Below are 27,271 nucleotides of genomic sequence, written 5' to 3' on the forward strand. Positions count from 1 at the left end.
CATTACTCGGCGCTGCATATTGCCCTGGGTAGTTAACGTTCATACCATTATTACGCTGATAGTAGCAACTTTGTTGCGGCTGCTGGGAACAACAACTCAACTGAGCCGTTCGGGATGAAGGACTCTCCGGCCACATGGAGCGTCCAGGAACTTGTCTGATATGGATTACTGCTGCCGCCATGCTGAGTATTTTATCATATTTATTGTAGTACATCTCATTACCAGGATGATGGTACGACGACGAGGCAGCCGTCGCAGCCGGAGGAACGGGCGGAATTGAGGACGTCGTTTGATTGCCCGTTTGTGGCTGTGTCCAATTGTAGGGAGCTATTTGCCGACTTCAGTTCTGGCGGTGCTGGGTTGTAAAGCTGTGTCGGGTTGGCTGGATACATCGGCATGGGCATGGACATGGGCATTGGCATGGACATGGCGTATTTGTCATAGTACTGCGTCTGCCCCACTCCCCAGGCCGCTGTTTGCTCCGCTTGAGCCTGGCATGCTACTCTGATAGCTTCTCGTTGGCTTGATGGCCGCATAATTGGCCTCCAAGCTGGGTAGTTTTTGATTCGGATTTGAATATTGCTGCATATAGGTTTGGCTATTCGGATTTAATTGGGATTTGCCTGCGTTGGCATCTTATATTTATAAGGATCGACATAGGCACTCGTCGGGGGCTGCAAATATTGGCCACCAGGAACTGATGATCCATTGCCGGTTAATCCACCGCTAACGCTTGCCGCGCCACCAACTCCACCGCCATAAAGGCCGTGGCTGTAGCCTGGGGCTTACCAACGTTACCAGCTCCACCTCCTCCAGTATATTTATTGCTCAACTTCTCATAACGTTGTCCCATCGTGGAAGGTATACTTTGATAGCCCATGCCTCCGTTTGTGGGATTGTAACCTCCAGAACCATTGTAGGATACCATATTGTAATTATACGGATCCATTGGCATGACACTGCCGTATCCCCCATAATTCTGATTATAGAAATGAGATTGTGTTGACTGTTGCAGTTGCTGTTGTTGCTGGTGATGCTGATGTTGCTGGTGTTGCTGATGTTGCTGATGTTGCTGGTGTTGCTGCTGTGTGGTCAGTGCCTCACTGTAAAACGGAGCCACTGTTGCAATTGTGGCCATTGGCATTGAAGTTGAGCTGCTACTGTGGCTGTTGGTGTTGTTGTTGTTGCTGCTACTGCTGTTTCCACCGACACCGCCACCGGATGAAGTGTCGTAGTGACCTCCGGTTAGCGGTGTTGTGGGCGTGGTTGTGGCACTGCCATAACCACTGCTGCTGCCGCTGCTGCTACTACTACTGCTGCCAGAGGAGCTACTGCCCATGGCTGCCGCAGCAATGGCCATGGAGGCCGAGTCCATGACCGCCTGCATCTTGTAAGCTGCAATACAAAAAGACAATAACAAATGAATAATGGTCATGTCAGGTGAAATCTTCAAATATATAATATCGTATCTGTTAGGTAAGAAAAACTTTTCATCAGTGTCTCACAATTTGGCATGATTCTTTTAGCATTTGGAGATTTCAACAGAAATCATGTTAATTAAAAAATGATTATTGTCAGACTTGATTAAAAGAAGAAGAAAAACCGACTCTTCCATATATGCCTATAAAATAAATCGCGGATTAAAAAATGTGTCAAAAACAACTCTCCAAAAGGAGCCTTGATTAGGACAAGTTAGAAGTTATCCCGACAATGATTTCATTAACAGCCAGAAAAAGGATTCAAAAACAATTAAAACATAAGTTCAAAAAATTTAAAAGTTGCTGAGTGAGGAGTCTCCTCTTTATAAAAAAGAGTTCTCCATTTCAATTCGTTATTGACAGTTTACTAAATTAATTAAAAAATTTAAGAAAAATGAATTCACCTTGTTGATCCTATTTTGAGCCCTTACTTTTCTTACTTGATTAAAACCTTAAATCGATTTTGATGAAATACGTCGGGCCACGATTCAAAATATGACTCCCATGTTATACAAAATATGTTCTATCCATTATAACTAAGGATTAAAAGTATGACTCAACAAAAGATTAATCAGTAATCAGATCAAAATATTGTTAAACGATCACATTTTTACTGGTGGAATCATATTTATTTATTCCCAAGACACCAATGGTTTTTCTCAGCCCTGGCAGCAGTTGATACAAATGACCATGGCAAGGACCGCAGTTAAGGTGGGACAAAAGAGCCACAAAGAAAAGGACGCCGAAAAGGAAAAACTCGGAATTGTTGGTCCAAAGCTATAAACGCACGACAAAAATCACAAAAAGTTCACATCACAAGTCTCTCAGCTCAGTGGCTCTCACATATCTCAATTCGGCTCTGCCCAGAACTGAAAATTTATGAAAGGCTGCCAAATTCCAAAAGTTCTTAAAAAGTCTAAAAACATTGGTACAAAACAAACTAAACTTAATTATCAATGGTTAATTTAATTATTAAAAGTATAATCCTACTATACTTTATCAAAAAGAGGGTGGACGAATGTCACTTTCAAGGACTGGCTGCAAACAATACAAAGTAAGTTCCCTTGTAATGTGTTTACACTGCGGCGCGTTTCTTATCGAATTTGTTATTTATGCAAAACAGTCCAATACAAGACAAATCTTTGATTGACACTGTAAATTTGGATTTGTTGCGAAAGCAAACTTCAAATTAAAATAAATTACACTAGATTCAGTTGATCCAATTCTATTATCTACGATGTAAACAGATAAAGAACGCCATCAATCTCATAGCCGAGCATATGGAATCATCGAACCAGTGTGAAATTGAAAGAATCTAAACATACTTTTGGCTTAAAACCTCTTACACTCGTCAATTAAACGATAAAGGAACATATCATACATATTGATATTAAGGTTCGAAGATTGAGAAAATTATGACGCTCTGTCACTTTTGCTAGACCATCAAAGAGTTGGAAAAAGTAAAATAAGTAAGATTTTATAACATTCATATCTATATATCTTGAAGTTAATGAACCCTGAATAAAACAAAATCGGGGTTTACTTTAGCTCATTGCAATCTCTGATCAAACATTTTATTCAAAGAATAAAAAAGAATGTCACTGAATTGGAGTCCTTTTGAACCTTTAAAAATTAATTAAATGTTTTTCTACTGAAATTCAAATGCATTGCAAGCAACTTGAAGGACATTCGACTGAAAAGGAAATGCTTTTACTATCTTTTGTCCTTATTATAAAGTCAAAATTGCATTCATTATATGTGCATATATACATATATATTTATATGTATGTAGATGAGTACGTAAAAGGTGTATACATACAAACAAATGCCCTTTTCGTTTGCCCAGCTCGCTGTGCTATGAACCTTTCACTCATTCACTTTTCATAGAACAGGAAAAAGCAATTATTCCCCCGACATTTAAAATGAAAAATGGTGGAAAACCCCAGTAGTTTGAATGTTGAATAGTTGTGGGTGGAAATTCGTGGAGCACAACACAGAAGAGCACGCAGGAGCAGCGCCACTAGGGTAGCAGCAATTGTGTCAGTTCATGAAATATTTATGATTGACCCACACACACTCGCACACACACACACACACACACACACGGTGTAAAAAACCAATAATTGAGACAATTATTATAGCAAGTCCATAGTCTAACTGCATTCGAACATACCTCCTCCTCCTCCTTCGTTTCGCCTTCTTCTCGCTCCCTTCTTTATGCATTCATAATAACCTGGCGCTAATTCCATCCACCAGCCGCCATTCATGTCGACAGCGACCACCTGTGACGCCGCAGCAGCAGCGGCGGCGGCGGCGAAAGAAGCATCTGTGGGATACCACATGACGGTGCGAAAAGATACAACAAAAAAAATAAACAACGGATTCGAATATAAACAGGTGGACAACAGAACTGAGACCGAGAAAGAACTTTGCTCAACTAGAGTTCATTATGATAATTCACTTTCATTTCATTCGTGGCTACTCCTGGACGGAATATTATTGATGGATGACCTGCATTATGAAGCACTCAAAACAAATGACCACAAAGCACTGATGACACAAGGCCAAAAGTGGCGATTGCCAATAGACGATTGGTATTGGGTTTTTGGCTTTTAGTCTAATTGGGCGTGAAGCCAACTGAAGCGCAAAATAACACAGATCTGAATTTGAGATCAGAAAGGGAATGGTTTCTATCAGATCGGATGTGCTGTAATCAATATGCTTAATGCAAGGCTACTAATGATGAAAATATCTTGCCATATGTTGGCCAATACATCGACAACAACACACACCACGAATACGACCAAGGAATGTGAGAAAAAGGCGCGCATTTCGCACACACTTACTTAGTTACTTTGTTGTTGTTGTTTTCTTTTTTGTTTCTTAATAATTATCAAACTTTCGTCAACGATTTTCAACCTCTCGATTCGATGGTTGCTCTCTTCTAGGCGCGCACGAAACTTTTCATCTGTTGAAGTTCAACAAAATAAAAGTAATCAACAAGGACGCGGAACGCAACGGAATGTGGCAGCTAACGCCGACGCAGTCGACAATGGAAAGTTATACGCACATATATATATATACTTATCCTGCCCTCTACCCACCCACCCCACTTGTAAAGGGGGTGGACTATATAGTATGTATATATGTATGAATGTGTAGTATGTCGACGTCGAGTCGGCGTTTGGCAGTCTATAAAAATGTGAATGTATGGTCTCTCTTCTGTATGTGTGCGTATATATGTATGTAGTGTCTGTTGTGCTTGGGAAAACAAGTGGTTGCCGTGGTGAGAAAAAAAAAAAAGAGGAGAATAAATAAAGAGGGAACTACTAAGAAGGAAAAGGATGGAGAAGGAAAGCAAGGAATATAAATAAACAGAAAAAAGGGATGAGCGGCCAAGGGTGACGTGGCCGGGGCGAGGTGCCCGTTAAAGCCAAAATAAAATTAGACTGACTGACCAAGTTAATACCCAATACATATCAGTATACCCACAGGATGTCACGGCAAGTCCTCTTTTTTATTTCCCTTATATCAGTCATTAGTATTTTACCATTTACTTTTTGGTAAGGTAAAGTTTTCTTCATAAAACTCCCTGAATGATCCATCAAAAGATCCTATATACATAGTAAATGAATAAGTTTGGTTTATCAGCACAAAATGTAAACAAAAAAGTTAAACAGGGAAGAAAGTTTTTCGATAAAAAAGAGTCCAAAAGTTAATAAATGAGTAGATAAATATTGGAAAAACGAAATTTTTAAGTTTTAGTTATCAGTTTTAATGTGTCTGTTTATAGTTTTGAATTTATCAATCTACTGAGAGTAGATTGTAAGTTTTGTCAATATAGCTTTATCCTTTTTTTTGACTGAAGTGAGTTTTATAAAGGTCCTAAGTGGAAAATACATCGACAACAAGATCTAGATCTAGTAAAACTAAGACAAACTGTACAAAAACTAGCCCCAGAATCCAATCTGTATGCCGTATTTGAGTTCGTGACATTATTTTTACCAAAAACTCGATTTCAAGTTTGAAAGAGAGGAACAATCGTTAGTGATTGTTAAATTTTTTGTTTCGTTAAAGTTTCGTTGTACAGTAAAATCGGTTATAACGACGCTCAAGGGAACGACGATTTTCGTAGTTATATACGGAAGACATACTAACCGAAGGCCCTTTTCATATAACTTTGTATTGGGACCAAACAATCACTCATCAAACTTTAGTCGCTATAACCGGACGGACGTTATAAGCGGAGTCCTTGTTCATACATTTGGATTCTGGTCGTATAGATATAAATAGAATAGGAAGTAGTATTTAGTATATGTAGTTTCCACTCTTGTCTCTGGGACCAGACCCACCAAGACCAATCGAAACAATTACTATTTTTATCGAATTTTGAAGTTAGCTTTAATGAAATCGGCTAAAAATATTTGTTCATTTTGTGTAGTTATAGTTTTTAAACGCATCAAACAGAAGTAACTGTAAAATTTGGATTTCGAAAGACAGGCTTTAATTTGAAAAAGCAAAGCGTTTTATTTGTTAATTAAATGTATTAATTGTAACAGAAATAACTTAATCAAAGTGTTCATCCTGAGTAGACCATAACCAATTTGCGTCACATGTACGCTTAACTAAAGTTAATCCGTGTAAAATTGTTTTCTAATAAGTTTTTACCCCACTTTAGCCGCCTTTGTTCAAACGATTAACTTGAAGGTGTAAAACGCCCCCAAAGTGGCTCTTTAATTACGTATACGCAATGTCAACTTTGCGGGTAGGACCTGGCCAAATAGTCTCAATTTATTATTTTTAACTCTATTACACACAAATAAGATTTTATGCCAAAATTCGGCCCCAAAATAGCGTGTTTTTCATATATGTACAGTCGAGTCTCGATAGTTCGTAACCCGCTTAATCAAAATCCTCAATAACTCGTAAGAAACTGCTGTTCCCTGGAAAAAATTTCTGTTCCCTTGCCATTTCTAATTATTGATACTCGACTGTACATAGGTAAACGTTCTGATCGTTATGATATACATACATCGATATGAATATGTATATATATGTATATCCTTTACATTTCAAATGAATAATATTTAGAATAATATTAGGATGATCATTATAATGATGTGCCAAATGGGTATTATAATGTTCAAAAATAAAGTGAAACTTGAAACTTCATTTGTGTAAATTATTAAAAAATTGCCAATATTACTGCTATTTTATTGCTTTCAAGAATAGAATGATCTTGGAATAATATACATAATATTTTTCCATTATGTATTTTATTTTCTAGAAAGTAAACACCAAAATATATGAATATTATTCTAACACAAAAAATAATGTTAATAAAATGCATCCAAATGCAATTTGGTTGTAAAACATATTATTATCAACAAGTTTTTTAGATGGTTTCTTGAGTCACCGTTTCCGCTAATTCGGAAAACAATATTTGAATCTCTTCCATTTTTATGGTAAAAAAGTTAACTTAAGAAAAAGAAGTGAAAAACATTATTTTATTATTCTTATTTTATTTTTTATTATTATTATCAGTGACCTGACTTTACAGCGGCTTAGACCAAAAATATCCTCGTTGCTTGACTGAATCACTTGGACAACTCATCTACCGAGGACTGTATTTTACATTTTGAATTGTAATCGAAACCTAAATCCAAAAATTAATAAATTTCATCAGTCACACTTCAACCTCCACAGAGATAAGACGTGTCACAGCAAACCAAACCTCTACGCAACAAAAAAACAAACAACAACAAAATTCAAACTCGACAAACAAAGTTTAAGCACAAAGCAAAACAAAAAACGAAAACAAAACACTCACTGCTAACCGTTAAGCCGGGCTTGGCCCGACAACACCAACCATGCGAGAACCACCAGACATTCAACCCAACAACAAACATTTGGGCGAACCAACATACATAATATTAAAACGAAATGATAACTGTTCATTTGAAAAAGTATCACCGTTCATAATTAAAAAAACAATTGACTACACTTGCGGAGGCGAAGTCGAATCTTCAAAAAAATAAGGGACGGCTCACTTCTAATAAAAACAAAAAACAAACTGCAAGCATTAAAACTATTAAAACTAACAAAAATGACTGATATCAATGTTTCCGCGTCAGAACACAAAACATTAAACTTCACAAAAGGAGTAATCTACTGCAACGAACTTCGAGGCATAGATGAAAATGATATCCTACAAGAACTAAAGACACAAAAAGTAACAGAAGTAAAAAAAATATTAAAAAAAACAACCAAATACAACACAACAAATTAACAACAGTCAAAACAACAACGCCATACTTATCGAAACCGGACTCATCACTCTAACATTCGCGACTCCCAAACTACCAGAAGCCGTCAAAATCGGATACGAAACCGTACGCATCAGGCCTTACATCCCTCTTCCACTCAGATGTAAAAAGTGTCTTCGCTTTGGACATCCTACATCTGTTTGCAATAGCCAGGAATCATGCAAAAACTGCTCAGAGCCAAACCATACAGACGAGATCGAATATTGTGCAAACAATAAAAAATGCCTTAACTGCATTAATAACCCAGAACTAGACCATCAACACTCACCCTCGACCGCCAATGCCCCACATTCCGCAAACAACAAGAATTAACAGCAATAAAAATCACCGAAAAGGTAGACCACAAAACAGCACTTCACATATACTCCACAAGACACAGCCAGCAATTGGGAAACACATACGCCAACACGCTTAGACGTCCCACTCCGCGCACAACTAATACCCCAATCGACACACTACACAGGAATATTAACACACACCCGCAAAAACAACCCACCCCCGCATCAACCACCGGACACAACCCACCAGCCAATTCAACAAGAGTAACAAAGTCTCCAACACTACAACAAGCGAAAGATAAAATGCAAGACACACCAGAGGACATGGAAACCGACGGTAACCCAAATACATCATACTCATCACAACAAACTAAAGATTTAAAAATAAGAATTTTTGCCAAAGACCCCAAGACTAACCCCCTTTCTACCAATTTCAAACCCCCAAAAACAAAAACAAAAACCATACCCCCAACCAAAAACCAACAGACCAACAACAGCGACAGCGAATCCACATAAGCAACAAACTTCATTAAACTAAGCCTTACTTAACATAAAATATGCTAAGAATAATACAATGGAACTTAAAAGGGTACACTAACAACTACATCGAACTCCTAACCATAATAAAAAAATACTCACCACAAATAATATGCCTTCAAGAGACACACTATTATAACACACACATACCCATACCCATTCCAATTAACTACCAAATTTTTACCAACACAGCTTCCAACAGGTTTGGCGGCACAGCCATATTAGTTCACAAAACCATCCAAAACACCCAGATAAACCAAACCGACCATTTTGAATCCCTTAGAGTTGAAATAGAATCTAAATTAAAAATCCAAATTACCTCAATATACCTTTCCCCTAACAAGACTTTCTCCCTTAAATCCTTAAACGACAACCTCAACCCAACCAACAACACAAATCACATTATCGTAGGTGACTTCAACAGCTGGCACAACAGCTGGGGTTCACCACACCCAAACAGAAGAGGAAAAATCCTTCACAAATTTCTACAAAATGCTAACCTCCACATCCTAAACGACGGGTCCCCAACACACCTTTCAACACACAACACATTCACACACACCGACCTGTCACTATGTTCTCCACAGCTTACCCCATTCACTAATTGGGAAATTATCGACGACCTCCACGGAAGCGATCACTTTCCAATCCTTATCTCCTTGTTTTCTCAATCAAAAACAAATAACTTCTTTCGTCCTTTTTCAAAATTAAAGAAGCCAACTGGTCAACTTTTACCCAATCAACACACGCTTTAAGTGAGAAAATACCAATAAGTCCAAATATTAACAAAGAAACTGCAAACATTTGCAAAATCATTATTCAAACTGCACACCACAACATACCACAATCCTCTCCCAACCGCTTCAAAAAAAAATACACCATGGTGGAATAAAACTCTCACCGAACTCAGAGCCAAAAAACAAAACACATGGAAAACTTTCAAACATAATAGTAACACTGATAATTTAATTAATTAAAAAAGCCAACGCTCTCTTTCGGAGGGAACTTAAAATATCCAAAACCAGAGCTACAACCGAATTCACCTCCACAATACGACAGAACACACCCTCCCACAGAATCTGGGCCAATATCCGACGCTTTTGCGGACTCAACCCAATCAAACAAATCCACTGCATAAAAAACCCAACCAACAACTTACCCACAACAGATACATCCTCCATAGCCCAACTATTTGCCCAACACTGGTCAGACCAATCCAAAGACATCAATTTCAATCCAACCTTTATTACAAACAAACACTCTAATAAACCATTGAACTATATACCCCACCCCTCAGCACAAATAATAGAAGCCGACATAACGCAAATTGAACTCCTATCCGCACTTCACTCACTTAAAGGTACCACACCGGGCCTCAATAGAATATCCTACCCTATGATAAAAAACACCTCTAACACAGTCAAAACAAGAATTACCCACCTCTTTAACAATGTATTTAAAAATTTCATCCCACAATCATTTAAAACCAGTCTAGTCATCCCCATTCTCAAACCCACCTCCAACAAAACATTTATAACCAACTATAGACCAATCTCCTTAAACTGCTGCCTATCAAAAACCCTCGAAAAAATCATAGCCAAACGTCTTTGGTGGTTTGTCACCAAAAATAACCTAATCCACCCCAATCAATCCGGATTCAAACGTGGCAAGTCGGTTTCAGACGGTCTGCTCACAGCAGACTACCTAATAACCAAATCGCTGCGTCAAAAAAAGCACTGTTCTGTCATTGCCCTTGACTTCTCAAAGGCTTTCGACAGAGTCGGAGTGCATTCCATAATTGACCAACTAATAGATTGGAAACTGGGCCCCAAAATTATAAATTTCATTAAAAACTTTATGTCCAACAGGAAAATTAAAATAAAAATCAACAACACATTCAGTTCTCCCTTCCCACTCCTTAATGGCATTCCCCAAGGTTCACCAATATCAGTTATCCTCTTCCTAATTGCCTACAACAAACTTGCCAATATAATCAGCTTACAAAAAGAAATCCATTTTAGTGCCTATGCAGATGATTACTTCCTTATAGTCCCACTCAATAGAGAAAAAAACCAAACATTCAATCTAGATTCCGTTTTTGCAAACATCCAAGAATGGTGCTCATACTCTGGAGCATCATTATCCCTTAACAAATGCCAACACCTACACATTTGCAGGAAACAAAACTGCAATTGTACCCTATCCTCCAACAATATAGCAATCCCCCTAGTAACCCAACTCAAAATACTAGGACTAACAATAAACAATAAATACAGATGGGACTCACACATTAAACACATCCAACCATCCCTTAACAACAAACTGAATATAATAAAATGTTTAGCAAGCCCCAAGTTTAACTGCAACACCCATACACTTCTTAACATAACAAAGGCAACACTCATAGCCAAAATAGACTACGCCATATTCATTTATGGCCACGCGCCTAGATCTACACTAAACAAACTAAAAACAACATATAATGCTGGAATACGCACAGCCCTTGGCGCTCTCCCCTCAACACCCATCCCCAACCTACTTTTCGAAGCCAACCTACCTACAATAGAGCAAAAAAGAAACCTCATGACAGCCAAAACATACAAAACAATCCTCCACAGTGCTAACTCTCCAATCCATAAATTCACCATTCAAATAAAAAATCAAACTAATAAGAAACTAAAATCCACACTAGAAAAAATCATTACGCTTTGCAAAGACCACAACATTCCCTACCTTCCACCACCCAACAGACAAACAATCACACCTCCATGGCTATTTCCACCTTCCACCATCAACACTTCCTTACATAAGTTTAATAAACCTGACACATCACCAGAAATATATCAAAAAATCTTCCTAGAACATAAAGACAAACACAAAGAACACAAATATATATTCACAGATGGCTCCCTGCAACACAAAACTGCCACATTCGCCATAACCACCGATATAACAGTTCTAAAAACAGGCATCCTACCACACTACTCCTCCATCCTCTCCGCAGAAACAATAGCCATTCTTGAAGCAATAAAGCTAACAAGAACCAAGAAAGGTAAATTCATAATATGCTCCGACTCCCTGTCAGCTATCAAATCCATAAGCAACATCAACAACAATAATTTGTACCCCACTTTAATAAGATCCATCTTAACAAAAACCTACACCAAAATAAAACTCCTCTGGATCCCCAGCCACTGTGGCATTAAAGGTAACGAACTTGCCGACCAAACCGCCAAATCGACCATAAATATGCCCCTCCACTACACCCCAAACTTTAATTGCACTGATATAAACAAATTCCTTAAAAATAACTTATCCCAAAAACTTAAAAACAACATAGATAGCTGCAACACATGGTACCAACAGTTAAACAGCAATCGAACACACACAGGAGACTATCTCAAAAACACTTTACAAAGAGACATAACAAGGATGGACCAAATAAAAATTCTAAGACTTAGATTAGGACACACAAGATTCACTCAACAGCACTACATCAACCCGAACGACATAACACCCTGTCCAAACTGCAACTCAACATCCGACCAAAACATAGAACACGTACTAAAAAACTGCCCTGCAACCTCCCACATTAGGGAAGAAATCTTTGAACAAGTTTGCCCCATATCAATCCTTGCAAACCCTACTCCAACAAACCTCTTAATGATTATAAACTACCTCAAAAAGTCAAACTACTACCACATCCTATAGGTTTAAATTTATAAAATATAATTAATCAAACAAAATGTAAATAAATAAATAAAATAGGTTAATGAAATAGGTAAACTAAATATGTAAATATGTAAATACACAAGCCGAAGGCCCAAGCAGCTAGCGCTTAGTAACTAAGTTCCGACTACTTTGTAATTAGTCCTAACTCTAAGATAAATAAATAAATAAATAATAAATTTCATGAAATTTCAAATTGGTTTTAACCACACTGTACTTTAAAGGGTATGAACAAGTCAATCTTAAAGCTGGATGAGCGACAGAATGAGAGTCACTGCTCCTTGCTAGCCATGTGACGGCTTTTCCTGCTCCTGGCATGACTTTAACTACATACATACATATGTACATACATACATACATACATATACATATACATGTACATATATATACATGAAGACACACACAAGTGTTTGTATGTTTGTATGTATCCCTATAACGGAAATGAAGGCTCGCTCTTATAAGCAAACATGACAGAGTGCTCCAGAGTTGGAGTAGCAAGCAATTCGTCCATACTGTCCGCCTGTCCGTCTGTCAGCCAACATGCTCCCATTAATAATGACAGAGACGAAAGCGTGACAAACAAAACAGCAACAACAAAAATTTAAGGAAAAGTGCAGCGGAAAAACATTTACTAGAGAGAGGGAGTAAGAGAGAGTGAAGGAGAGAGCAAGCGGGAATGAGTGACAAGAGAGAGAAGTTTAGGACCAAAACACAAATTCAATTGACAACCACAAAAACAAATTAAGAAAAGGTAGGCACAAAAAAAATGAAAAACGAAAACAAAGGAAATGGAAATAAACAATGAGTAAACAGTAAATGGGCAAAAAACGAATACAAAAAAAGAAATAGGCGACAAACAGCAACAACAACACAGCAATCAAATGATAATAAAAAAAAAATGCGATTATGCCAGCAGAGCTGCCGACGTCGCTGTCGCTAAGCGGCAGAGGCACGCTCTTCTGCCGCTGTCGCTGCTACTGCGACTCTCTCTTCTTCTTAATTTTTTTTTTTTGTTTTTGCGTTCCGTTTTTCTTTGATTATTATGCATGCGTGAGTGAATAGGTGTCTCAAAGGTGAAACGAGAAGCCAAAGCGAACTGCAAAAACAACAACAAACCAACGAAGAAAAAGAAGAAGAAGTAGAAAAAAAGAAGCTATAGCAATTCCCATTCCAAATTCAAAATGCAAAACAAAAAATCGAAAAAAAATCGAACAAAGCCCACAACAAAAAAAAAAAAAAATACAAAAAATGGTAAAGAAAACACGAAAAGACGTTGCCGCTGCGTCAAACCACTGTAAGGAAGGGGGTGTTGGGAAAGGAGGCGGGGGAAGCCACGACAAATATTGATTGAAAATCAATAGCATACATAGAAATAGAGACAACTATGTAGCTTGTCTATCATCATTTCCATCATCATCGTCATCGTCATCATCGTCAACTCCGTCAACGTTCAGAAAATGAAAATAAAGTTCCACCCGGCATAGTTTCAAAAGTATTCACATAGATACATATGTATATGTACATACATACATGGGTGCTTAAATACATACATATGAACATACATACATACAAGTTTGTTTATACAAATGTCTGTAAGTATGGTAAGCGGAGATACATACATATATACACACATATGTTTGAACAGATACGACAGTGAGGCTTAAATTCCATGTACAGGTGGGATTCTATTTACCTCCAGTTACAGGATTCCAAGGGAAATCCCTCGATCCATATAGAATGTATGGAAAACTTTGTTGATTCTTATACCCTCGCAAAAGCGGGTATAGTAATTTTGATAAGAAGTATACATCACATACAAGAAATGATTTCCGACCTTATAATGTATATATATTCTTGATCAGCCATGTCCGTGTCTTGATCAACGAGAACTCCTCATACACTATTAAACAACAGAGCTGAAATTAGTCTTGTATATACTGTACGGTTGCATATTTTAGATTTAGCCGGATCGGACCACTATATGTCTTATATACAAATGGCAAACTCACAAACAGTGACTCTTCTCAATAACTTCGTTGGTATTGTCATAAAAATTAATATTTTTTAGTTTTGCATACATTTTAATAACATACCAAATCTGATCAATATCGATGAATTATGTACATATGTATATCATAAGTGTATATGGCTCGCATAGGAACGATCGGTCAAAAACACCACATTTTATCAATAACTTCGTTACCTTAATGACTGAGCCAAAATTTGATGAAAATCGGGTAACTTTTTTAAAGCTGTCGTATTGGTCCAAATAGCCAAAGATTAAAGGCCGATTTTGAGAACATTATACTTTTAAAATAATTAATTTTTCTACCTTTACGCCTGTAGGTAAGGGAAGAATAACAGAAAAACTTTCAAGGGTATTTAGACTTCAACATAGCAAAAGTTAGGCCAGGCCCTCCAGTTTTATACATATTTACGTGTACTCTTCTGGAGCTTTGAGAACTATCATGGGTAGAAGATATTTTTGAAATTGGATATGTTGAATTTATATTGTGTTTACAACTAAAGTTGCAGCTTTGGTTTGGCTAAATCAAGCACGCGATACAAAGTGGCAATGTCACGATGATCTTTGATAAACAGTGGCGGATCTGTTTATTGATTTTAGTGGCGGAATTGGTCTTTGGATCTTATCAAAAATAAGAAGACTTCGAGGTTTACACTAGCACTTTGAAGACTCTCAGTATGAACGTAAAGAGAGCCAAAAAAGTTGAACATTTTTTAAAATTGGTTGAAGGCGGTTGAAGTAAAGAAAATGAATAATTACAGTAACAATTAAGAGCAAGTCGATTCCTTTAAAATCAGATGTAAGAAAGATATTGAGATTAAAAAACGAGGATAATTTTAATTTGCATTCGTTGCAATAAATTATGCTAGACAAAGTGACATACAAATTGTACCTATACTTATGTAAGTATTTACATATGTATGTATGTAAGTATTTAGACAGTGGATCCTAGCTTAATACAACAATGTTTCTGTAATTTGTTTTTTTTTTTTAAATATTAGAAAGTGATGACTTATAATACGTTCTAGGTGAACTCATTGTGCACTTGTTTTGCTTCATTTATTTAGTTATAATTCTCAATCGGCTTTAGCATCGCAGATATGGCATGGCTAAGCAAATTCTGAAATTCTTTAGCCTGTGCATGACCCTTCTGAGTTTCCAATAAAACGGATCTAATGTCGACTTTGGATCAAAGTCTGAAAAAATACCCTCCATTTAAATGAATTACATTTTGAGTCTAAATTTTGATTATATTAGTACATTAACTTTGATTCGATGAGTGCAAGACCGATTTTCGATCAAAATGTTTGATCTGAATTAATGGCGAACAAGAGTAAGTTCCAAAATGTTTCTTTCGTAAATTGATATTTTACGTTGATAAAACATATTATTTACTTTCGCTTTACCTTAATCATTTTTTATCTTCAGTTCTCATTTTAACTTGTTGATCTACATACTTCATGCATCTATTTAGAATATTTTGAATTTGACAAAAAAAATCATTGGAGGTGGCCCAAAAAAATCCGCCACCGACATATCTACAAACATATGTACATGTATGTATGTACGTACATACATACATAAATTCATGTATGCGTGTTGCGACGACAAGCTCGGCTTGATAATTTAAACACGTACATACATACATATGTACATACACATGTGTACACACACGTACATATGTATGTACATACAGATGCATGCATATAGAAAAGAGGGTGCAAAAGACGGGGGTGGGGCGGCCGGTTGGAAGGTTTTCCCTCTGCCAGTAAGCGACATCACCCAATACGTATCGAGCAAAACAGACGTACAAAAGGCAAAGAAAGAAAAACAGAGAAACAAAATGTCAACACACTTTTTTTTTTGTTGTTGTGGTATTGTTGTATACTGTAATACCCATTGTTATTATTAATATAGATTGAAGAGGAACATACATATGTACATACATACATACATACATAAGCATTTACATACCAACTGCCGAGTAACAATGTTCGACTTTAAAGTCTTATCGATCTACGTTCATACATACATACATACATGTGTACATATGTACATATGTACATATGTACATACATGTGTACATATGTATGTATGTATGTATGTATCTATGAAATAGATCCACACTTTGGATATTAACTAAGACTATAATTTTCACCTGCTCGACTAATCGCAAATAAATTATACATACATACGTATGTATGTATGTACATAGGAATGTAAAGTGCTTATTTTGCGACGAAAATTAATTTACCAAAATATATTACTATTTATAAACAATAATCCAAAAGTTTGTAATCGGTTAACGACCCATAAAGTATACGCCACATCAATTTATAATTAATAATAATTGTGTTAACAATTTCGTCTTCCCTTTGAAACACTTGAAAACTTTTAAATGGTGATGTAAATTGACAATGTTTCTCAATGTTAACCGAGGTTTTTGTTGAATATTCTTAATCATACTTTATTTTTCTTTACGGATGTAAAGAGTACACCAAAGTCGTTGTTTTTTTCATCCCACATTTCTTTAATAATTAATAAATGTTGTAATGTGTGGCATGCTTAGTGAGGATTCATATCGATTCACTTTTCCTTTCGTTGTAAATTCAAGGGGTAGCAGCAAGTCGAAATGTTGGTTTGAGTAAAAAAAAAAAGACACAAACATACATACATATGTATGTATGTACATACATATGTAAATTATAATTTCTGTGTCTGCCTCTTTTTGATATATTTTTTTTTTTACTATGTTTAACTGTGTGTGAGCTTTTTCGATGGCTCTGTTGGTGGAGGGAAGGTACCGGGGTATGTAATCAACTTTGTTGTTATTTTGTTATTGCCGCAAAAAAAAACCAAAAATAAAAGCAACAACAAAACATGCCAAAGAACAGAATAAAGTAGAGCAACCAAGTTAGCGCATACGTCAGCGTCAACGCTGACAGCGAAGCCAACAGCATGAAGCCCCCTATAGTCAGTTAAAGAAAGAGTGGCAGGCGGTTGGTTGTGGGGTTTGGGGGTAGCAGGGGTGGCCCCATGCCAGCAGCATATGCACTGAAGCAGCAACTAAACCACGTATTCATACACACACACACAAACCCATACAAAGATAGAAAGAAAGAGAAAGAGAGAGATACGAACCTCAACAGTTTTTCAACATTTTGTTGCTATTTTTGCTCTGCTCGCTGCTTACTTAAACGTTCTGCCGCTGCCGAAGCTGACGACGCAGCCGAAGTCGCTGCTTGTTTTTTGTTTTGTCGTCTTACTGAGTTTCGCTTGATTATTTTGTTTTTTTTTTTATTTTAATAGCTGTTCATATGCTTTTAATTACTATTATTAGTATTGTTGTTGTTACGCACTTTATATACAGAAACAAACACACAATCACGCGAGAACAGAGAGAGCGATGTGGCCAAAGAGGGTGCTCTGCCGACGTCGCTGCTTATGGCTTGTTACCGTTGCACTTCAAGGTAACAGCACATTTGCTGATAATAAAAAAATAAAAATGTATAAAACACATAACAATATTTCTTTTTTCTTTCTTCGGCCAAAATGCAACTTCACACACGTAGACTATCAATACCGGCTATTTTATACGGAACGGGGGATGGTGGGATTGAGAAGCGGGAGGATCACTATCACTACCTTTATATGTATACTACGATTAGAGCGCGTAAAAAACAATTTTTGTTTTAAATTTCAAAACAGAAGATTATTGATACATGAGACCGGGGCGTTGGGTGCACGTAGAGGCGCAGAGACGTAGCGAACGTAGTAAATAAAAGAAAAAAGTTAATAAGAACAACGCAAACGCAACGAAATAACACAACGTCGACGACAACGCGCCAAAAAACAACAACACTCCCGCACACGAAACGAAGCGACAACGTTCAACGTTGAAGATACAGATACGAATGAGCAACGGTAAAAAACGGTAAGGTGAGTGCTAATGAGCCGAAGCTCAGCACGCGTCAAACATACATAAACCAGTGGGATTACCGACTTGAATATACCCTGTTTAAGATTTTAGTTAGCGAATTATAATATCTCTAGACCCTATTACAGTTTTTGGGTATAGTTTAAACTTCTGCATCTACATATGTACATACATATATACATATGTACATATGTGACAAGCTAAAACAATTACTTAGCGAAAGATACTTACTTATGTATGTACATATATATATACCCAGTTGCGATAGCTGAGACAGGGTACGCACCGCGGCCGAAGCCGAGGCGAAAGCTCTCTCTTTCTTTCTTTCTCTCTATCTATGTATATGTGCCCATGTGTTTGTGGGGCTGAAGGAGCAGGAGAGCCATAGTGACATACAGGTGGTTGTTGTCGTTGTGAGACCGACTGCATTTGTTGGTAAGTGTTAATTAATGATGTGCACTGTCATCTTCATTATGCGATATTTACCGTTTGCACTTCAAACCAACAATTATTAGAATTCATTATTAAGTTAACCACAAAATAAATGTGACTAGATTTAAATAATTTTGAGTGATAATAGATTAACGGTAACCAGAGTTGAACGTTGTTTTCGTGAATTCAAATGGTAGGTGCCGCTTTTGGGCAATGGCAGTGCTGCCAGATGCACTAAAAATTGTTATAATCGATAGTTATTGCCAACCATCGATGTTTTCCTCCATTCCTAGGTTTTGTATTAGTCCTGCCAACTTTGAAGCTAAACTCACAATCATCTTTAATAACAAATAAGCAGATTTGTTAGTTTTATATTATTTATGTATGTTTCTTTTATTCCACAGTGCGCTGTGAAAAACTGAAGCATGTTAAAAGTGAGCCGCAACTTTTTAGCTCCATTTTGTCGATTACAGCCAGATTTAGCGGGAAAAGGTCATTTCGGCAGCACTAATGAACAGCGTAAAGAAAATAAGTGGACGAAGGATACACGGAAAATAACAAGAAGTGTTATTAATTAAATTAAGTGAAAAGTGTAGTATTTAGCTTGTGGTTTATACCAATTTATTAGTATTACAATCATCAATAACATTAAGTTAAGCAGCCATGACGGAAGAGTGGCAGACACAGAAGTTTCGTCAGAATGTAATTTCAAAGATGTAAGTATTCTGCATATGTACATACATATGTATGTATGTTTGTACATACATACATATAAAGCCTTTCTCTGATATTCTCTACTTATGTATGTGTTTTGTGTTTCCCCCAGCCACGATATGTTGCCGCAGAATGGGCAGGATCCTAACAAGAATGCCAGTATGATGGAAAATCATATATTTCGGAAATCCCGCACTAAAGATGAGTACTTGGGTTTGGTGGCCAAATTATTTATGCACTACAAGGATATGTCGCAACGCAAGTCGCAGCAGCAGCAGCAACAACAACAACAACAACAGCAGCAGCAGCAACAAACCCAAGGGGGACCACCAAATGCTGAAATGGGACAGCAGTCCATGATACCGGATCCTCTGAATGCCTTGCAAAATTTGGCTAGCCAAGGCAATCGGAATCCCCAACTTATGCCCATGTCAAGTGGAGGTGTAGGTGTGGGCGTAGGCGTGGGTGTGGGTGTAGGCGGAGGACCAGTACCAAATCAAATGACTGGACCAGTTGGTCCGGGAACTGCGTCGAATCTTCTTCAATCATTGAATCAACAGCGTCCTGGAGGGCAACAGCAGATGCCCACAATGCCCAACATAAGAGGACAAATGCCGATGGGCGGTGTGGGTGTGGGCGGCGCTGGACCCCAGCAGCAGCAACAGATGGTTCAGGTTCAACAAATGAATGTTATGGCTGGTGGAGGTGGAGGGGCAGGAGTTCCTGGCAATCAATCGCTTCAGGGTATGCCCAATCAAATGGTCGGCCCTGGACCAAATAGTGGCCCATTGCCAAGTGGCCCCGGTGGTGGTAATGTTGGAGGAGCATCTGTGGGCGGTGGACCGGGCGGAGGACCTCCCATGAATGTTAACTCCATGCAACAGATGCCCATGCAGCAAATGCAACAGAATCAAATGGCAGTAAGTAAAGCGAAACTCTTGAAGATCATTCTTAACACTTAGAACTTTTACGTCCAACAGATGGGCATGAATCCAATGATGCGTCTGCAACAAGGTGGTAATGGCATGGGTCAGAATATGCCAGGTATGCCTCCCAATATGCAACAAACAGTGGGTCAACAGCAGCAACAAATCGGAGGTGGTGGTGGCATGGTAAATGTACCGAATATGCCGCCAAATCTGCAGCAACAGCAAAAGCCAAATCCCATGGCTATGGGTCAAGTGGTCGGACCTGGTGGGCAAATGTTTCCAGTTGGTGTCGGCAATAGAGGACCGCAACAACAACAGCAACCGGGACAGCAGCAGCAGCAACAACAACAGCCGGGACCACAGCAACAACAGCCGCCATTCATGCGTTCTAGTCCCTCGCCCGCTGATGCACAACAGCAGCAGCAACAACTCCAACAACAGCAACTCCAACAAATGCAACAGCAGCAGCAGCAACAACAACAGCAACAGCAGCAACAACAACCGCTTACCCCACAAATTCCCACACCCCAGATGATTCCAAGCCCCGCCTTGGTGCCACAATCGAGTCCTGTCCAGATGCAAATGCTGCAACAGCAGAATTCCCAGAATCGAAACATACGTCAACAATCGCCAAGTGCTTCGATCAACACCCCCGGACAGATAGTAACTGGAAATAGTCCTTTCAATCCGCAAGAGGAGGCCCTATACAGGGAGAAGTATAAGCAATTAACAAAATACATTGAACCGCTAAAGCGAATGTTGGCCAAGATTAGCAACGATGGAACAAGTAAGTAATACAACAATCGTAGAAAGATTCAAGAAAAAAAGTCTCAGTTCTTTCATGATTTAATTCGAAGCTCAAACGCAAATTTGTCAAGTTTTTAAGACGAAATTAGTAAATTGTGCTATAATTTTCATTCAAGATGTGGAAAAAATGGCCAAAATGAGTAAGTTGCTCGAAATTCTATGCAATCCCAGTCAGAGAGTGCCTTTAGACACTTTGCTAAAGTGTGAAAAGGCTTTAGAAAAAATGGATTTGGTCTCATATTCGGGTCAACAGTTTGGGGTAAGTTTCGATTTATAAAATCTAAGCAACTTGACAGTTTATTTTATTTATTTATTTTGTGTCTTTTTGTAGAAATCGTCAAATCCTTTGTTGGAGGTGATAACTACCACTCTGCAAAGTCCTTTGTCCAATCATACATTGCACAGAACATTTCGTCCTAGTATGGAATTACTTTTTGGCACTGATATTTCTTCTCCAAAGAAGCCACGTGTAGAAGAAAAGAAGGACAACTTTGAATATTTTCATCAGGAAGTGCCCCATGTTCTGCAAGGAGAAATTGCTCGCCTCGACACAAAGTTTAAAGTAAAATTGGATACAACAGCTCAGAACACAAATAAATCGATTAGTTTAATTTGCTGTCTGGATGATAAACGATTGCCAAGTGTGCCGCCCGTTAGCGTCAGTATTCCAGAAGAATATCCATGGCAGGCACCAGATTGTTCTGTTTACAGCCAGGAATATTCGGCCACGCCATTTCTCCAGTTGGTCCAACAGTCCCTAATGGCACGCATCTCAATGTTGCCCACAAACTATTCATTGTCTCACTTGCTAGACACTTGGGAAATGGCCGTAAGACAAGCATGTTCCCCACATGCAAGTAAGCTGAATCTGGCAAACATCAATGAATTAACCACCGAGTTGGGTGTGTAAAGGCGTGTCTCCTTATTGGCAAACTTTTTTTGTAATCATATCTTTTTATTTTGAAAGTGTAATCATTATAAGATTTAAAACAATAATTTTATAAAACTTCTATAGATTAAAAACATATTTTTTCAAATCATCCGTAAATTTTATTTAGCGGCGTTTCTTTTGTCCGTGGTTCAGCTGTTAACAACTTCATTGCCATCATTCCCCATTATCGGTCTAAGTCTGAAACCGACTGGGCAACAAGATAACGATGCGTTAGCTTAACTTATTACACAGTGTGACCAAAATTCTAAAAATGCGCTTCAGTTGTTCAAATAAAACAATTCAAAATTAAAAAATTAAAGCTGTAATTTTTGGCGCAAATCCTTGTTTTGGCTGGCTTATGTCAGGTCTGCTTAAGATTTTCTGGTTCGAGCCATTAAAGTTTTGTTACTGCAGCTGAGCTTCCTGGGCATATATCCTACTAAATTATAATTTATATACCATTTCTAACTCGGTCGTTGTCTGATGTCAGGAGTGTGCAACGCATAGAAGGAAGTGCCTCCGACCATATAAGGTATGTATCAAAGGATATATTAACGCAAACTCCTCCTAGACCGTTACTGCACAGATTGTAAATCTTGGATTCAGCCGGATCAAACCACTATATCATATAGCTCCCATGCAAGTGGCAAAGTCACGGTCAGGGTCATTTCTCAATAACTTCGTTATTTTTTAAACTATTTAATACTGGTGAGTTAATTACTATAAACAACTGAGCCTGTTCGATCATGATGGGATGACTATATCATATAGCTCCCATAGGATCGATCAGTCGAAAACCGTGACTTTTCTCAATAACTTCATTATTTTCTGAGCTATTAATATTTTCGTATAGTTTCATATACCCACAAATGACGATATCAAGGTTGATTCAGATCGGATGACTATATCGCTATATAGCTTACATAGGAACTATCAGTCGAAAATCTTTTTCATCAAAATCGGACAACTAAGTTATATAGCTGTTATACATATAAACAAACGGATTGCTACAGCCTAAAATTGTAGGCCGTTCTTTCACGAGCATTAGACTTTTAAAATAAAAATGTTTTTCACAGGCTTTAATTTGAATAATGGTTTATCATCCCGATAAATTGTACAATTTTGTACTAAATTTCTATTCCAAATTGTCTCAATTGTTATTGTTTTATTTCCAGCCCCACAAATTGAATAGACTTTTTGCTCTTATTTTTGGAAAATATTTATATATATTTTCATTAGGATTTTTTGAGATTTTTTTTGGGATGGCCCAAAATGTTTGTTGTTGTAGTTTTTTCTTTTCATTTGTTTTTGTTTTCTTTGTTTTTATCCTATTAATAAATACAATATAATTCAATACATTATGCAGAACTTGTAGTTTTAAGTTTAGGATAAGTTTATAACAATTAGAAATTAGTTAAGCAGGATAGAAAAAAAGCAAACATGAAATACTATATCACAGATTTTGGTCGATTGATTGATTATTGAATATAATGATTGATATATGACGAGAGCCTTAAAATCTAATCAAATGTAATGTTAATTAAAAGACACCAGATACTGGAAATAATGAGATTTGGGTTTGGTTTGGAACTGGTTGTGGGCACAGCTTATCGGAGACTTGCCACAAATGTATAGTTGTTGCTGCTCTGAAGCTGTTGTTGTTGCTGGAATCGTAGGAGTTCCTGGGGGAACCAATGGGAAAGTGCAACGGTGTGGAGGCAGGGGACACTGAAGATGATGAAACTCCAGCTGGGGCTATGGCTCGTAATTGACTCGACTCAACGATGGTAGGTGCAACGGCGGTGGCTTGAATGGATGATATGGAATTGGCTACTGCCACATGGCGATTCACTCCATTGGCCTTATCCTTGTTGTGACGCTTCACATGCTTCGAAAGATGATCGCTGCGCATGAATTTCTTTTGGCATACGTTGCACTGGAAACGCTTCTCGCCGGTGTGTGTGCGTTTGTGGCGTGAAAGCTCATCTGATCGGGAGAAACGCTTGTCGCAATTTTCCCATTTGCAAATGAATGGACGCTCCCCAGTGTGGACACGTTGGTGGGCCTTTAGATGGCTGCTTTTGAAGTAGTTTTTTCCACAATCCGGAAATGTGCACTCGTAGATGCGGTTGCGGGTGGCTGCTGCTTGGGCAGCTGTGATGCGGCTGGTGGGCGACGAGCAGGAGACGCTCGTTGACGACGAGTTGGAGGCGCATGGTGAAGGTATTTGCTGGCTGGCTACAGTACTCAGCAGCATTAATTGCGATGAAGAGGATGCAGCGGCGGCTACGGAGGAGGTGGAGGAGGAGGAGCACGAGGACGAAGAAGACGAGCAGGAAGATATAGAAGTACTGCAAGAGGTGGCTGGTGAAGGCGGCGATAGTTCAGCTAGTGGGGGAGACTGCGATGGTGCTGGTGGTAGAGCCACTTCTGCTGCTCTTTTGCGGTTCATTTTGAATTTAAGATTACGCCAAACATTCGCCTCTGGGTAATCATCGTCCACTGTGGCAACTGGCAATGGTGGGGGTGCTGTGGTTTCTTGTGGCGCTGTCACAGTTCCCAAGCTATTAACCCTCATGATGACACTGACGCGCTGTTGTTGGTCTCGCTCTTGCTGCTGTTGTATCAAGAGCTCTTGCTGCTGCTGTTGTTGTTGCTGCTGTTCCTCTGGTGGTGGTGTGATGGTCTGTTCCATGCGTGGCTTCTTGTTGCTAGGCGGCTCATCCTCTTCTGTGTCTGAGGGATTGGGTGTGATGAGACCCCGATTACTGGTGTCGCCATTTTTTTGTTGTTGATGCTTCTGGGCCACCAATTTCAGTTTGGCCTTAAGTAAATCAGAGGAAGCCTAAAAGAATACATGAGAAAAGAAAGGCGGATTAGTCAGAGATTCCAATTTCAGTTCATTCACTTTTGTTTTTTGACCCACAATAACAACATTTAGGCGGCCATTCACCGTTAGCCTTAACCCTTCGTCATGCACGGTGAGTAAAATTCCATTTTTTCTCAGCTTGCTTTTGCAGCCTAAAAGCAGACTACGCTTTTCAAAAACTCTTACTAATGGGTATATGAATTTTTGCGAGTCTCTATATTATTTATCCTTCCCTAACTACATTTAAGTTTCATTATCTTACTTAACGCAAAATCAGTAAATATTTTACTGTTCCCTAATTAACTTCTGTATACGATTCAGATTGTCCGATTACTTTATCAAAACAAAATTTATTGGAATTGTGGTCGATTGATAAAAAGCAGCTAACCTACTGACAGATTCCAGATAGCGTCACTCGAATCAACAAAATTAGGGTATCTTACTAGCGGTATGACACATTTTGGTTTCTATATTGTTTTATGGGCTCGGCTCGTGTAAATTGTTATAGAAAAAGAGAGGAAAAAAACAACTAAAAATGTGACATATTTTTTTATTGCTCGACGGCCTCACACAGTTTGTTTATGCTCTCTCTCAATAAAGCTTGTGCTATTTCTTGCTCTCTTATTTTGATTCATTCTCTGCTCCTCTCTTCCACGCTCCCACTCTCTCTCTCAGTCTGTCTCTATCTCTCTTCAGTGGGTGTCTGAGTCCAATGTCTATCACTCGCTGAACACGCAGCACTCACGTGAACGGCATGCTAGACTGCGTGATAAAAAAAAAAAAACCTGAGTGGCCCTGAGTGCGAATGAGATGACGAACTTTTGTTTTTACAAATGCCACAAGTGGGAATGAGCAGGCAAAAATAAATTGATGTGTATTTTTGGTTAAACTTACGTTTTCAATTTTAGTATTATCCCTTAAAGGAGGCGTGGCTGGCGGTGATGGTAACATTAAAGTATGCATATCCATTTTGAAGTTAATTTCTTTTTGTTGTAATTGTTGCTGATGCACTTTGCACTTTTTCACTCTCTTTATTTTGTGCTTAAAGGAGAGAGGTTATTGTCTATTTTTTGTTTGTTTGTTGTGTATGTGTCTTATCACTTTGCCAGATTTTTAATTCTTAGCTTTTTAATTCACTTGTTTGTTAAGTGTTTTGTTGGCCCGTTGCTTTTCGTCGGAGCTAAAGCGAACCGTTACTTTCAGAATTCAACAGACGAATGAATAACCAATCACTTGGCCAGCTACCATCAGAGCTAACTCAGTCACACACACACGCTCCGCGACTGCTTCTGTGTTTGCGTGTGTATGAGTGAGTGAGTGTGTGTGTGCGGGCGGTTGGGAGAGAGAAGAGCGCCGACGTAATCACTTGTAAGTAGGAGTGAGCGAGAAGGAGTGAGAAAATCGTCATCAGGCATTCACAACGTGGGCAGAGCAACCAGCACTCATGGTACAGAGGCAAAAGATTACCGGCCGTACATGTTGCTCCAATTACTTTGCGGTATTGACGTCACAGTTGAAGCTCTATGTGTGTGTTGCTTTTGTTAAATTTTTTTGTTTTGCATTACATTTTATAAATATTTAAATATGAACTGAAACAAATAGCCCTTATGTAAAAAGCGTCGGATTGATCAACTTGGAAATATTAATGACGTATTGACATAGAAAACTGTCTGGTATGTTGAGCTATCTTTTGCCTATTGCGTCGTGACCAACATTCGCCCAAGGCGTGCTGCCGCCTCTGCTTCTCTCTGGCAAAAAGGTCAGGTCTTTCTCCCTCCCGCCCCCTGCTCGATTCTTTACGGCAAAAAGACACCCCGCGAGCACGTAACCAACGCATGGACGTCATCAGCTGTTCCGATTAGACCCCACATTTTTTTTTTTTTTTTTTTGGGGCTGTCTATTCATAGCTTGTCCATGCACACAAAGCGTGCACAGCTCACACGGACAAACCAGTCAATATGTGTGTGTGTGTGTGTACATACACACGCCCCAAAGCCATGTTGCCACGGAAGTTTGTTTGAATGATTAATCGAAGAAGACTAATACTAACGAGGAGGGAGAGAGGGGAAAAACAGGCTCGATTCGAAACAAAATTTAAATATCAGACGCGCCCATTAGACGAATCGAATAGCTTAGATATCAGACAGAATAGATTAAAATTGTCCTCCAATTCCTCAGTGATTTGCATAAAGTCTGGCCAACAACAGTTGCTGATTTCATTAATGAACGAAACCGTCAATAGAACGTGCCCAAAATGGGGTTTTATATTCGTTTTCAC

At 38.4% G+C, this 27,271-nt stretch overlaps 3 protein-coding genes across 3 annotated transcripts; 1 reads left to right on the forward strand and 2 right to left on the reverse strand.

The window, feature by feature from the left end:
• Positions 1 to 715: 715 nt before the first annotated feature.
• On the reverse strand, positions 716 to 17,860 carry LOC137573663 (translational regulator orb2-like). Its single transcript, XM_068285662.1, has 2 exons — positions 17,516 to 17,860; positions 716 to 1,395 (listed from the first exon to the last, which is right to left on the reverse strand). The coding sequence occupies exon 2, from the start codon at positions 1,385 to 1,387 to the stop codon at positions 716 to 718; it is 672 nt and encodes a 223-aa protein (XP_068141763.1). The 5' UTR covers positions 1,388 to 1,395; positions 17,516 to 17,860.
• Positions 17,861 to 19,253: 1,393 nt separating this feature from the next.
• LOC137573507 (mediator of RNA polymerase II transcription subunit 15-like) lies at positions 19,254 to 22,241 on the forward strand. Its single transcript, XM_068285443.1, has 5 exons — positions 19,254 to 19,459; positions 19,570 to 20,377; positions 20,438 to 21,173; positions 21,310 to 21,452; positions 21,525 to 22,241. The coding sequence occupies exons 1-5, from the start codon at positions 19,407 to 19,409 to the stop codon at positions 22,101 to 22,103; spliced, it is 2,319 nt and encodes a 772-aa protein (XP_068141544.1). The 5' UTR covers positions 19,254 to 19,406; the 3' UTR covers positions 22,104 to 22,241.
• Positions 22,242 to 23,584: 1,343 nt separating this feature from the next.
• On the reverse strand, positions 23,585 to 26,212 carry LOC137573630 (dendritic arbor reduction protein 1-like). The gene is given in 3 exon segments (XM_068285608.1): positions 23,585 to 23,836; positions 23,839 to 24,969; positions 25,888 to 26,212. Coding segments are annotated over 3 exon segments (1,311 nt in total). The 5' UTR covers positions 25,963 to 26,212; the 3' UTR covers positions 23,585 to 23,731.
• Positions 26,213 to 27,271: the final 1,059 nt, after the last annotated feature.

Source organism: Drosophila tropicalis, unplaced genomic scaffold, assembly GCF_018151085.1.
Source record: "Drosophila tropicalis isolate 14030-0801.00 unplaced genomic scaffold, ASM1815108v1 contig_413, whole genome shotgun sequence".
In the NCBI taxonomy this organism is placed as follows: Eukaryota; Metazoa; Arthropoda; class Insecta; order Diptera; family Drosophilidae; genus Drosophila; species Drosophila tropicalis.

Bases quoted from the DNA above. Each gene is read 5' to 3' on its own strand.
- LOC137573663 (XM_068285662.1), bottom strand. From the start codon at position 1,387: ATGCAGGCGGTCATGGACTCGGCCTCCATGGCCATTGCTGCGGCAGCC.
- LOC137573507 (XM_068285443.1), top strand. From the start codon at position 19,407: ATGACGGAAGAGTGGCAGACACAGAAGTTTCGTCAGAATGTAATTTCA. The intron at 19,460-19,569 runs GTAAGTATTCTG...TGTTTCCCCCAG, and splicing joins CAGAATGTAATTTCAAAGAT to CCACGATATGTTGCCGCAGA. The intron at 21,174-21,309 runs GTAAGTAATACA...TTTTCATTCAAG, and splicing joins GATTAGCAACGATGGAACAA to ATGTGGAAAAAATGGCCAAA.